General features: G+C 38.0%; 1 protein-coding gene across 1 annotated transcript; it reads right to left on the bottom strand.

Moving 5' to 3' along the window:
• Positions 1–8,539: 8,539 nt before the first annotated feature.
• On the bottom strand, positions 8,540–9,569 carry LOC132554563 (polycystin-2-like protein 2). Its single transcript, XM_060218887.1, has one exon. The coding sequence runs from the start codon at positions 9,555–9,557 to the stop codon at positions 8,748–8,750; it is 810 nt and encodes a 269-aa protein (XP_060074870.1). The 5' UTR covers positions 9,558–9,569; the 3' UTR covers positions 8,540–8,747.
• Between the last annotated feature and the right edge of the window lie 5,607 nt (positions 9,570–15,176).

Genomic DNA, 15,176 nt, shown 5'->3' with positions numbered 1-15,176 from the left:
TTAGAAATTTTCTGTGTATAATCTGACTTGTTGCTACAAGGTAACACTTATGTTGTGAATTGAAGCAATTATTCTGTGACCTGTTGAAATTTGAAACGTTACTGATTGCATTTGTTGATCATGGCCAGTGTACTTGTTGTCATGGTGATAGTATGACACACTTTTAGTGGTCCTGAAAATAATGTTGTTAGAGTAGACAATGTCATTCGCTTTGCTCTGGAAACAAGCATAATGTAGATTTCCTGCCGTTTATTGTTTGATAGAAATCACTTTATGTTCTACAAAACCTTAAATATCTACTTGTTATTTGTATATCTTGCCATTATTCGTACAATGATAATTATTTGACCTTGGTCTATGATCAGACCTTGTGATTTCTGTGACCAGACCGCCTTGGTTTTATTATCAAACTTCTTTTATGTGACCTTATCTTGTTGTTTCTGTGACCAGAATTAGTTGTTTCTTTGACCCGACCTTGCTGTTTCTCTGACCTGACCTTGTTTCTTTGACCCAACCTTGTTGTCACTATGACCAACTTTTTTGTTTCTGTGACCTAACCATGTTATTCCTATAACCTGACCTTTGTTCTGTGACTAGACCATGTTATTTCTGTAGCCTGACCTTGTTGTTTCAATGATCTGATCTTGTTGTTTTAGTTAACTGACCTTGTTTCAATGACCCGACCTTGTTACAGTGACCTGACCTTGTTGTTTCATTGATCTGACCTTGTTTAAGTAACCGCCCTTGTTTCAATTACCCAACCTTGTTACAGTGACCTGACCTTGTTGTTTCATTGATCTGACCTGGTTATTTTAGTTAACCAACCTTGTTACAATGACCCAACCTTGTTACAGTGACCTGACCTTGTTGTTTCAGTGATCTGACCTTGTTGTTACTATGAACCAACCTTATTGCTTTGAAGACACAACCTTATTCTTATATAACCTAGTATTCATTCCAGTATTTTAGAATAATGATCAAGAGCCGTTACTTCCATGAAGTACATGTTTGTTAAAAGTGTGTGTACGGTAAAGACAGTAGTTGTTACATGGTTACTGTGATGTAGTTTTCTGTAGGAAAATCTGCCATTATTTTGCAATTCATACTTTTTATACTATTCAAATTGCCCTACATCCGTGGTCCATCCGTCCACGTGTAAACAATATCATTTATCACTATTTCTTGAGATGTATTAAATGGATCTCTCTCTAAATTCCTGTGTAGGTTCCCCTTTGTCCCTAGTTGTGCCTTTTCACTTTTGGGACTGATCAGAAAAACAAATTGTCTTACAGGTAGCCATCTTGGATTTTCACTTTGTAAGTTTGTTATCGCTATTTCTTGAGAATAGTTGAATGGATCTTTCTGAAATTTTCGTGTGTAAGTTCCCCTTGATCCCTAGTTGTGCCTGTTAGATTTTGAGAGGGATCAATAAAAACAAAATGGATGACAGGTTGCCATCTTGGATTTCAGCAATGGAGGTTTGTTATCACTATTCTTCCAGAGGAATGTTCAAATTTTGTATAATTAACCCATTCGGCGCCAAATATCTCTCACAATGTACAGCTCAGCGCCAGATATCTCTCACAATGTACAGCTCAGCGCCAGATATCTCTCACAATGTACAGCTCAGTGCCAGATATCTCTCACAATGTACAGCTCAGTGCCAGATATCTCTCACAATGTACAGCTCAGTGCCAGATATCTCTCACAATGTACAGCTCAGCGCCAGATATCTCTCACAATGTACAGCTCAGCGCCAGATATCTCTCACAATGTACAGCTCAGCGCCAGATATCTCTCACAATGTACAGCTCAGCGCCAAATATCTCTCACAATGTACAGCTCAGCGCCAGATATCTCTCACAATGTACAGCTCAGCGCCAGATATCTCTCACAATGTACAGCTCAACGCCAAATATCTCTCACAATGTACAGCTCAGCGCCAGATATCTCTCACAATGTACAGCTCAGCGCCAGATATCTCTCACAATGTACAGCTCAGCGCCAGATATCTCTCACAATGTACAGCTCAGCGCCAAATATCTCTCACAATGTACAGCTCAGCGCCAGATATCTCTCACAATGTACAGCTCAGCGCCAGATATCTCTCACAATGTACAGCTCAACGCCAAATATCTCTCACAATGTACAGCTCAGCGCCAGATATCTCTCACAATGTACAGCTCAGCGCCAGATATCTCTCACAATGTACCGCTCAGCGCCAGATATCTCTCACAATGTACAGCTCAGTGCCAGATATCTCTCACAATGTACAGCTCAGCGCCAGATATCTCTCACAATGTACAGCTCAGCGCCAGATATCTCTCACAATGTACAGCTCAGTGCCAGATATCTCTCACAATGTACAGCTCAGCGCCAAATATCTCTCACAATGTACAGCTCAGCGCCAAATATCTCTCACAATGTACAGCTCAGCGCCAGATATCTCTCACAATGTACAGCTCAGCGCCAAATATCTCTCACAATGTGTAGCTCAGCGCCAGATATCTCTCACAATGTACAGCTCAGTGCCAGATATCTCTCACAATGCACAGCTCAGCGCCAGATATCTCTCACAATGTACAGCTCAGTGCCAGATATTTCTCAAAATGTACAGCTCAGCGCCAGATATCTCTCACAATGTACAGCTCAGTGCCAGATATCTCTCACAATGTACAGCTCAGCGCCAGATATCTCTCACAATGTACAGCTCAGCGCCAGATATCTCACAATGCACAGCTCAGCGCCAGATATCTCTCACAATGTACAGCTCAGTGCCAGATATCTCTCAATGTACAGCTCAGTGCCAGATATCTCTCACAATGTACAGCTCAGCGCCAGATATCTCTCACAATGTACAGCTCAGTGCCAGATATCTCTCACAATGTACAGCTCGGCGCCAGATATCTCTCACAATGTACAGCTCAGCGCCAAATATCTCTCACAATGTACAGCTCAGCGCCAAATATCTCTCACAATGTACAGCTCAGCGCCAGATATCTCTCACAATGTACAGCTCAACGCCAAATATCTCTCACAATGTACAGCTCAGTGCCAGATATCTCTCACAATGTACAGCTCAGCGCCAAATATCTCTCACAATGTACAGCTCAGCGCCAGATATCTCTCACAATGTACAGCTCAGCGCCAAATATCTCTCACAATGTACAGCTCAGCGCCAGATATCTCTCACAATGTACAGCTCAGCGCCAGATATCTCTCAATGTACAGCTCAGTGCCAGATATCTCTCACAATGCACAGCTCAGAGCCAGATATCTCACAATGTACAGCTCGGCGCCAAATATATTCTGGAAAATATCTGAAAACAATGGCAAAAATTGTCAACTAAAGTCGCCTAGGGCGGCCTGTCTGCATGTCGACTTTAGTCGCCTACGGCGTCCTGTTTGCATGTCGACTTTAGTCGCCTACGGCGCTGAAAGGGTTAAGAGTAGATAAGAGAGAAAAAAAGGGAAAAGATCCAACATTTAAAGAACAAATAAATATTAAACAATGGCAGGTGTCAAGATCCCTTGGGAATCTCTTATCTTTATTTTTAATTGAATTAGGTAAAGAGACAGACTCCTTGTCCAAATTTTCCGCTTAAATCACAAAGTTTGTTTAATTTACTAAGCTGTTGCATTTTCATTAATAATTTTACTTTGCTTTTGAACCATATCAAGAAAATCAGTTTTAGGAAATGGTTGACTGAAATAAATGTTTACTGTATGTTTGCTTTATATCTAGTGGCCAGTTTTCATCGATTGTTCCTTTAATATTATCATATGTTTTATTGTTCAACTTAAGCTTATGCCATGATGCAGCATCTGTCGTATGTCAACCTTTTACTAAATGAACAACTGAAGAAGTTTTGCCTGAATTAATTGAAGTTTGTATAATTATTGGTTATTTTGTGGGAAGGGGCAGGGCCCATAAGGGTAAAACAGTTAATTCTTTAAAATCCTATTCCTCCTGTAGGATTTTGCCAAAATTTGGTCAAGATCTTGGGTGAAGGGGGATCAGGTTTGTATGAATGGAGGGCCTCGGCCCCCTGGGGCAGGCCCAATGTGGGAAATAGAGCAAATTCTTTAAAATCCTGCTACTGTAAGAATGATTGGTTGTTGCCCAAATTTGGTCTGAAGCATTCTTAGGTTAAGGAGAATCATTTTTATGCTCTTTGGAAAATTTGGGGTAGCATATAGTCGCTGCCATGTCTGTCTGTCCATCAGTCCATCTGTCCTTTCATGTCTGGAGCACAACTTTGGCCACAAAAAAAGACACAATCATGAAACTTAGTATGTACATTGGCCATAGCAAGGGGATGTATGACATTCCAAATTCAGGATTTAAACCCCTAAATTTCAGAGTTCCTGCTGTTTGTTAAAATTTTGTGTCTGGGGCATAACTTTGCTTGCTTTTAATCAAGGGTAATGGAACTCGGTGTATACTAAGATCATAATAAGATCATGTGCAATGTACCAAATTCAGGGTCCCCAACCTCTTAAGTACAGAGTTTTTGCCTTTTTATAATTTCGTGTCCGGAAAATTACTTTGCTTGCATTTAAACTAAGGGGTAGGATATAGAAACTTGATGTGCCCTTTGTACAAGTTTCTTGTTTGAAACATAACTTTGCCCAGAGGTTGGCAAAGGTCATGAAACTTGTCTTGCATCTAGGCTAGGATAATGAAACTTGGTGTATACATCGCTCATACTAGGCAATATGTGTATCAATGTTATGGCCTGCAACCCCTAAATTACAGAGTAATTTCCCTTTGTTAAAAAATTACTGCATTTAAACTAGGATATTGAAATGTGATGTGTAGAGCACTCGTACAAAAGCAAAGTCAGGATCCATGACCCCTCAATACAGAGTTCTTGCCCTTTGTTAAAAATTTGTGTCATGAGCAGAGCTTTACTGAAATTAAAACTAGGATTATGGTACTTGGTGTATACATTGGTCATACTAAGAGAATATGCAGTATACCAAATTAAGGGCTTCCAACCCCATAATTACAGAATTATTACCCTATGTTAAAATTTTGTGTCCAATAAATCTGTTTTCATGAAGCATCCATCAGTTTCACTGATACTCTTGTTCTATAAACTGGATTTCAGTCCCCTGTGGTGGGAGGGGTGGGGCCCAGTAATGGAAATAAGGAATATTCCTTCTGTTTGAATGATTCAGTTTTGTCCGAATTAGATCTGAATGATTCAAATCAAATTCAGACAAAAGTTAACCATCCTTGGGTGAAGGGAACTTAGGTTTTGTAGGAACAGTTCATCTAAGGGCAGGACTTAATAAGAGAACTAATGTTTTAAATACTTTTCCTGAAGTTTAATCAGTGTAATCATACTAAACCAGGTGAGCAACACAGGCCCTATGGGCATTTTGCCATAATATTGCCACTATAACTGCTTTTCATACCAGCTGTATACTTTGCAATGTTACAAGTATGTTAGTTTTAGCCACAGTACATAATTCAAGTGTTGCTTCATTTGACAAAAGCAATTTGAAAATTTGTGTATCAAGGTTATATTTTCATTGGTTTTGCTGGACCTGATTTTCACAGATGTTTGATAATGAATTCATACATAAATGTACCAGAAAAATACTTCTGAATTTTCATTGGACGTGTTGTAAACATCTTAACTTATATATCTAAATCACCTTGTCACACAAAGTGGGTTGATCAAATCACTTTTTGTCCATGGTCCATCAACAAGTGTTGCTAATGCTTCCCCTCTGAATAGTTCATGAGATTTTCTACAAACTGTCAGCACATATATTATGTGCCTTGGTCCTTAGTTTGTTCTAACTGATTTTAAGATTAATTTTATTTATCAAGATGGCTACCACTTCCTACCAAAACCCTGTTTTAGTGGGAAAACTTTGTTATTGCTGCAAATTCAAAACTATTAGAGGTGATAAGTTAAAATTTTTTCCCTTAGTGCCTAAGTGATATACTGGTCTGGTTTTCAAGATGGCTGCTATGTAATCCCAGAGCGATACTGGTCCTATGGGCCTGTTGTTTTTGTTATATAGCGTAATTTTCTTGAGTGGATATCTAAGAAAATATTTCATGTAGAACTACCAAACTTGGTCAGTGAGTGCATCCAGGGATGTCAGATTTGTTTGGTTGCAAAATAGGTCTATATTTTTTATTTTTGATCCTATTAAAATGTTGTGCTTAGCATATCTTCATCCCTATTCCATGTTGGGTCATCAGACATACTATACAGAAGCATCCTGATGAAGGGTTGTGTGCATAAATAAAGTCTATTTGACCTATATTTTGACCTTTAACCCTGTTCAAAGAAAAAGCATGTTTAAGCATGACTTAAGCATATATCTCCTATGATAGTGCTTTGGTTGGTTAGTCACAGGTTTTCTATCTCCTTAACTGGTCCTATTTCTAGGCTTTGTCTCACTGATAAATGTCATTGTTTTGGTGACATTTGGAGAGCATCCGACATACCACGGTCACTATGACCTGTACCATGAACACTGACCATGTTCAATGAAACTTTTTTTCCATGCAAGGTTATCAAATTTGATGTAGGTGCCATCTTGGGCAGGAAGAGTGTCTTGGGACATAAATAAGGGCACAGTAACCATACAGTATATACAGTACCTTACAAAGCATTGACTGTTCATTATATTTTTCCAATAAAACCTTACTACAAACCCTTTCACATGATTCAAGAATTGTGTACTGTTAACATGCTGCTAGAAGTCTAACATGTTGCAAATGAGATTGGAATGTGAATTTTTAGCCCACCATCCAAAGATGGTGGGCTTTGCAAATTGCCCTTCGCTAGGGTCTGTCGTCCAGCCATAAACAATTATTGTTATCGCTATTCTGGGAAAGTACTGGATGGATCTTTCAGAAATTTCATATATAGGTTTCCCTTGGTCCCTAGTTGTGCCCGTTTGATTTTGGGACTATTCTGAAAAACAAAATGGCTTAAAGGAGACCACCCCAGATTTGACAGTTAAATATCATTATCGCTAACTCTGCAAAGGAATGTTCAAATTTTGTATCAGTAAGAGTAAAAATAGAAGAGAGAAGGGAATAGAAGGGAAAATATCCAACTTTTAAAGAACAATGGTGGGCACCAAGAGCCCTCTGGGATATCTTTTACTTACATAGAGTTAATGTTTGTGTATTGTTATCGGTGCAATTATAATTTTTCAACAGTTGTGTGCGAGAATTTTATATACAGTTTGTCATTGCAATGCTTTGATTGAGGGCTTAACGTCCATTCTATCATACATAAATTGTATAGGGGCTGTACTACATTCATGTTAATAATAAATGTTATTTTTTCTGAACTGGTATTGATTTTTCAAAAAAACTTGTCTCGGCTAACACGCCTGGATTGTAAATGCACACACAAAAAAACACCAAACTGCACATGCTGCACTTGCATTATAAACCAACCTCTCCTGATATTCTTGCTTGCAGAAATAATGACAAAGAAGTGCAAACAATTAACATAGAATTTATTAATGATAATATGAATGTACATTAACCCAAGAACATACAACAGCAATAACACAAACATGAAAGTGTTACAGACTACCACCACAGCCCCTAACCCCCTGCCGCACCCACAGACCACCAAGAATGCACAAACCAACTAGATCCTACAACTAACAAGAGGCACATGGGCCTTAACGGTCATCTGACATAAAATACAAGATTTCAAATTTTGAACTTGAGAAGAAGTCAAAATGTGTTTTCAAGATGGCGGTCATGTTGGATTTCGGACCAACCTGAAATTAACAAACTTTGGTCAGAATCATGTCATGATCATTTCAGGTAAGTTTCAGTTATATGAGACATGTAGAACTTGAGAAGACGTTGAAAATGTTTATGACGGACGCTGCCGAACAAAAGGCGATCGTAATAGGTCATCAGACCCTTCTATCAGATGACCTAAAAACATGCAAATCAAACTTCCTACCCACTCTTGTAGTGTAACAGGAAAAGAAATGGTAATGGCTGCTAACTATCTTTACTTCTCTCCAAATAATCCTTTGATAATATTTTGTATCTTGTATCGCTGAATTTGAGTTTTGATTATAGGCTTTTTATACGCACATCATACGATGGGACGTATTATTGTATGGTGTTGTCTGTCTGTCTGTCCATCATAAACTTTCCTTGTCCGGGCCATAACATTGCGAGTCCTTGGTCTATTGTCACCATACTTTGTACACATATATCTCAATGTGATGGAGTGTCGCGTATAAAAATTGCATGCATAGTTTCTGAGTTATTCCCCCTTAGTTGATTTTTCGTAAACTTCCCTTGTCCGGGCTATAACTTCATGACTCCTTGCTCTCTGGTCACCATAATTTGTACACATGTGTGTCTAAGGGATGCCGGAGTGTCGTGTATAAAATTGCTCACCTCTGATGCATTGTTTCTGAGTTATTTCCCCATAGTTGATTTTTCGTAAACTTCCCTTGTTGGTATATAGTGTATGTAATTCATAAGTTCACATACTATATTAGCAAATAGTGGTATGACATGGCTATAACTTCCCCAAATGATATACAGATTATTCCAAGACAACTTGGTTATTCAGTCAAATACTGTTTCTCCATCAAAGTCTGGCGACGGGTGTATATTGTGCCTCAATTAGGCCCTTGTTTGTTTTGTTATGATTTTATTTCAATTGAAACTGCCATGGAAGAGAGTTTTGCTCAGAGGTTAAGAAAATAATGGTTAAAATGCACAATTACACCTCTGTAATTGATGGTGTTTCTTTACAAATTATATCTGGGTCCTTATCGTCTGGTTCCTCATCATGTTTGTTTTCAACATCTAGATCAACTTCAAGAAGCTCCTCAGTGAAATGGATATTATTCTGTTCTTCAGTTGTGACGGGTGTCTCTTTGTTGCTGGACGGTTTACTTTTACCAATACTCTGTTTGGATTGATTTGCCTTAAGAGAAGCCACAAAATCATTAAGCATACGTTTTGCTAAGTTGTGTATGCCAAATGGTGCTGCATCCTGATGTTGTTGGCGTCTGATAATAGATATGCTCTTATTCAGGGTAGCATTTATCATTGTCATGAGAACCCACATGACAAAAAATACAAATGTGACGTAATAAAACTGTGCAAAAATTGGTGACGCTTCTATCAAATTTGTTATGCTATTCCGACCAATCAAAGCGTTAGTAATTGTAGTCATGGCAATTAGGATGTTCCTGTACGTAGACAAAACACGTCCAAACAGAAGATAACCAACAAGCACATAAGCAAAATATACAATTCCAAATATGATAGCACAAGCAATCAAATCCCCAGAACAGTGATTTAGTACTGCAATAAGCTGTGTAATTCGGTTGTTGTAGCTAAGTACCTGCATGAGACGAAGGGTACATAGAAAAACGATGGCGGAGATGAAAGATGCAAGAACTTCATCCCATACAGCAATATGACTAAAGTTAACAAATTTGTAGTTATTCTTCGCAAAAGCATCTAGCGTCTGACTTGTAAAAATCCATCGGGCACAGTACATTCCTATGGCAGTGACTGTCATCAGTACACAAACCCAATTCAAAATCTGCCAACGATCTTCAAATATTTTCAGTTTGTGTTTTATGAAAGATCTGACCATTTTCACACAACAGATGAATATGCTTATGACAAAAATAATCTCACACAGGAAGATGAATGTTCCCAAACTACCATGGTGTTGGTGTGCCCTAAAGATTTGGACAAAGTTATATTGGTTTGTGCCACCAGTATCCGGAAACTCGACAAGAAGTGACAGATATGCAAATAAATTAATGTTACTGTTGTAAAGGGTAAATTCCACCATCACTGCACGAGTTTTACGATCAAGCCAAGAATTTGCTTTCAGTTCTTGTAATGTCTGAAGCGAGACATCATAGTTGATGCCCATATCTGCAACATATCCTCCACCCCCATATAGACTGTGGTCCCCTAACAGTGGAACACCCCACAGGTCAACAGCTGACGTGAACTGCCAAGCAGAGCTACTCAGTTTTAGGATTTCATCTGCTGGACACGGTCCATCTGCCCATCCAATGCAATAATCGTGGTCCTCCTCTCCAGAAACAAGGTAGTCTTTGTAACATGTACGATAGGCCATCAATGGAAAAGGACAGCTTCCTGGAAATTTAGAAAAAGATGGTATCATTCTAAAAGCTTAGATTACAAAATGTCCACAAATTGGGGTCACATGATGAACGACATCATATGATGACTGTCCCCAGATTTGGGTCACATGATGGACAAAGTTATATGATGACAGTGTCGACAGATTGAGGTCACATGATGAACGACATCATATGATGACTGTCCCCAGATTTGGGTCACATGATGGACAAAGTTATATGATGACAGTGTCGACAGATTGAGGTCACATGATGAACGACATCATATGATGACTGTCCCCAGATTTGGGTCACATGATGGACAAAGTTATATGATGACAGTGTCGACAGATTGAGGTCACATGATGAACGACATCATATGATGACTGTCCCCAGATTTGGGTCACATGATGGACAAAGTTATATGATGACAGTGTCGACAGATTGAGGTCACATGATGAACGACGTCATATGATGACTGTCCCCAGATTTGGGTCACATGATGGACAAAGTTATATGATGACAGTGTCGACAGATTGAGGTCACATGATGAACGACATCATATGATGACTGTCCCCAGATTTGGGTCACATGATGGACGACGTCATATGATGACGATGTCCACAGATTGGGGGCACAGGATGGACGACGTCATATGATGACGATGTCCACAGATTGGGGGCACAGGATGGACATTGTCATATGGAGATACATCGTCCTGTGAATAGCTAGGGTCTTAAAAAGGGTCTGTTACTAGTAGCTACCTCACTGAACATCATGTGGGATGCTATCCCGAGCAAATTATCACATATTATAAAGTACTGCAAACATTGGTGATAACTATGAAATAAAACATTTATAATAATCTATTCAACAAAAATGTGATATCTTCCAAAATGGAAAGTGTTATTACACGCCAACGACAAAACAAATGTGAAAAGTTTGAAATCTTTCAAATAGATAATATTTTCAAGTACCCTAAACTGACAAATTCAGCTGTGGACTTGTGACAACATACCAGCCTTTACACGAAGCTGCCTGAGTCGTACAGGACCCACTCTATAATTCTGACTGTCACGGACGTAACTTTTCTCACCGAGTGTGAGCTTCGTACCGGTGTAGGAGAGTGTTGGGAACACAAACGGCAGAAGTGTGTCTTGCATCCATGTGTAGAAATCATCAGTTGTTACGACCTGAAAATTAACACATAGAGATGGTCTCAAACTTAATTATCATCAGTGTATACATAAATAAAGATTGAAGAAATCATAAATATTAATTTCTTTTAACAAGGAAAATGGAAACAATGCCGCTTATTATCTTATGATTAAAACACAAGAGGCCCAATGGGCTTTACATCATCTGGCGATAAAGACATATAGGATAGAGGCCAAATAGGCCACATTATTTCAACGTTAGAATATCTAGTTTAGATATTTTAACACTTCATATTTGCTAATACATGTAATTAAATTTGCATGAATTTTGAGATGAATGTTTCCAGAGGACTATTAAGTGTAAACCTGTCCTGTGAAAATTTAACCTTTCCTTAAAATATTTCCTTCCATGACAATTTATTCTACAACGAAATCACAAAACAACAAAATGCTACACAATCTACATCATACTTTGTCGAATCGTAGTGTATCCAATGACGGTTTTGCAAGTGGACTCTTGAGTAGGTGATTCTCAATGTGGGCCCTAAACTGATAGGACCTGCTGTCACGGTTACTGTAGCTGATGAGATACAGAATGGTTATGAAGAGTATGTAACAGAAAAGTTCCAGGCACACCATCTTAGCCTTTAATTCCTTTTGTCGCCGTTCCTTCATTTTCTCCACAAATTCTCGACCTAGCTGGGTTGTTGGATATTCTGGTTTCAAATTGCCTGTTGAAACATTATTGTAATTTCTAAAATTTAACAGATAAATTATTACTTTATAAGAGGAAAAACGAATTCTGTATTTCAAAAGGCACAATATTGTTAAAAAAGGAAGAAAATACTGACATATCAACAGAACATTAAATCTAACTAAAATTTGATGTAACTAGGGCAAAATAGAAAGAAATGATTTACATGGAGACTTCTGAAAGCTAGTTTTGATGTAACTAAGGCAAAATAGAAAGAAATGATTTACATGGAGACTTCTGAAAGCTAGTTTTGATGTAACTAGGGCAAAATAGAAAGAAATGATTTACATGGAGACTTCTGAAAGCTAGTTTTGATGTAACTAGGGCAAAATAGAAAGAAATGATTTACAGGGAAACTTCTGAAAGCTAGTTTTGATGTAACTAGGGCAAAATAGAAAGAAATGAAAATGGAGACTTCTGAAAGCTAGTTTTGATGTAACTAGGGCAAAATAGAAAGAAATGATTTACATGGAGACTTCTGAAAGTTACTTTTGATGTAACTAAGGCAAAATAGAAAGAAATGATTTACATGGAGACTTCTGAAAGATACTTTTGATGTAACTAAGGCAAAATAGAAAGAAATGAAAATGGAGACTTCTGAAAGCTAGTTTTGATGTAACTAGGGCAAAATAGAAAGAAATGATTTACAGGGAGACTTCTGAAAGCTAGTTTTGATGTAACTAGGGCAAAACAGAAAGAAATGAAAATGGAGACTTCTGAAAGCTAGTTTTGATGTAACTAGGGCAAAATAGAAAGAAATGATTTACAGGGAGACTTCTGAAAGCTAGTTTTGATGTAACTAGGGCAAAACAGAAAGAAATGAAAATGGAGACTTCTGAAAGCTACTTTTGATGTAACTAGGGCAAAACAGAAAGAAATGATTAAAAGGGAGACTTCTGAAAGCTAGTTTTGATGTAACTAGGGCAAAACAGAAAGAAATGAAAATGGAGACTTCTGAAAGCTAGTTTTGATGTAACTAGGGCAAAATAGAAAGAAATGATTTACATGGAGACTTCTGAAAGTTACTTTTGATGTAACTAAGGCAAAATAGAAAGAAATGATTTACATGGAGACTTCTGAAAGATACTTTTGATGTAACTAAGGCAAAATAGAAAGAAATGAAAATGGAGACTTCTGAAAGCTAGTTTTGATGTAACTAGGGCAAAATAGAAAGAAATGATTTACAGGGAGACTTCTGAAAGCTAGTTTTGATGTAACTAGGGCAAAATAGAAAGAAATGATTTACAGGGAGACTTCTGAAAGCTAGTTTTGATGTAACTAGGGCAAAACAGAAAGAAATGATTTACAGGGAGACTTCTGAAAGCTAGTTTTGATGTAACTAAGGCAAAATAGAAAGAAATGAAAATTGAGACTTCTGAAAGCTAGTTTTGATGTAACTAAGGCAAAATAGAAAGAAATGATTTACAGGGAGACTTCTGAAAGCTACTTTTGGGCCAAGGTAAAGTGACTGCATTGTCGTATCATAGAGCTAGACAACGTGAGCATTTTTGTTGAGTTTACTGTCTCCCTAGACAGTAGGAATACAAGATAAATGGTGGCTAGATTAATGGTGCTGATTACTGTGATACCTACATAACTTTGAGGGCTTCAAATCTTTAAATGATTTTAAACAGAAGTTGAGCCTGGCCAATTAAGAGGTTAATATCTGTAAAGAGTTAAAACCCTACTTTTGTTGTCTTTGGGTTCTGAGGCATGTCTCTTGGCTTCCTCCAACACTTTGTGGATGTCCAAATCAGCATTGCTCTCCAACGATTGTTTACGGAAGAAATAGGAAATGATAAATGCAACTGTAATGACCTGAAACATATATAAAGTATTTGAAAATTTACCTTCATTTATATAATTCTAAATAAAAACCTGACCCAGGTAAATAGCCAGGTCTATGATGTAACTTATAATTAAGTCAATTAAATATGTAAAATTTAATGACAGAATACCCTTTAATCACTTTACGATTAAATGAATAGTGATTTTGCATGACATGTGTATTAGTGTCATTGAATATTATGTATATGATTAAGAACCACCTGTAACACAAGGACTGGCCTTCTGTTAGTCTATTAAACAACCTGTATACATCTAGCAGTATGTCCATGTCTGATAATAAGCCCAGCCAATTCTTTTTGTAGCTGCTGTCAAAATGCATCCTCAATACCCTCCAGAGGTTACACTCACTATCACTATCACTTTCTGCACCCCTGGCAAAATTGAAGGTTCCATGTGCAACACCTTGAGGACTTATCACATCAAACTATCATAATGGTATATTGTTATGGCTTTGAGGTTTGGTGTTGCTCCTTTGTACTCGTCGTGCTTATCAGTCTGAGACTGGTCAGCTTTTTCTCCTGAAACCCTCTCTAGACCAATCAAATTACTTTGTGTCTTCAAATTTGCCAGGAAATGTTTGAGGGATGCAAACGTGAAAGTTTTTGTAACCCCTGGAGTATCAAGGACAGTCAAAATCCTGACAAATGATATCTCGCTGTCCTGTAACAAACCCACCCACCCTACTTTGTATTGCCCTCCTGGGCTTACACAGGATAGATGTGGTACAGATTTAAAAAAAATTGGAATCGAAACCATTTACCTTGATGGGATCAGTGATGAAGACAGATTCTACAAAAGAGAATAGAAAACACAGCAGCCAATCTTCTGATTTTGTCTTCCCCCATTCCATACTGTATAGCATCACAAAGAAACCAGGCACAAGCACCGAGCAGACAGCTAAACCCCAGGCCACATACACACACCAGTAAGGTAGCATAAAGACTTTCTCATCTCTGATGCTTTTACGGCGGGAGTATTCATCTACCTGGGCAATGTCAGGTAGATTGGCAAACTTTGTAACTGCCTTTTCATCTATTTCTTCGATAATTGATTTTTTCTTTGATTTCTGGAACAAAATTGTCATCAAAAATACAGGCAAAGCACTGATGATTATACTCATAAAAGATATGTAGAGACTGGTAAGGGAAAATTTCAAAGGCCCAAAGGACACTTGGTTTTGTCCATCATCCGTCCTGTAGAACATTGCACTGGCAATCATGGCGAGGAAGAGCAAGGCTAAACAACAGGAGAGACGCTGAAGTCTAGTGAAGTTGCTGTCT

Source organism: Ylistrum balloti, unplaced genomic scaffold (assembly GCF_031769215.1).
Source record: "Ylistrum balloti isolate Yb309-2 unplaced genomic scaffold, AGI_CSIRO_Ybal_v1 Utg370416, whole genome shotgun sequence".
NCBI classification, from domain to species: Eukaryota; Metazoa; Mollusca; class Bivalvia; order Pectinida; family Pectinidae; genus Ylistrum; species Ylistrum balloti.
The sequence above is the reverse complement of the archived record's forward strand: the minus strand, read 5'-3'. Positions and strand labels throughout refer to the sequence as shown.

Coding starts and splice junctions, on each gene's coding strand:
- LOC132554563 (XM_060218887.1), bottom strand. CDS start 9,557: ATGACAGTCACTGCCATAGGAATGTACTGTGCCCGATGGATTTTTACA.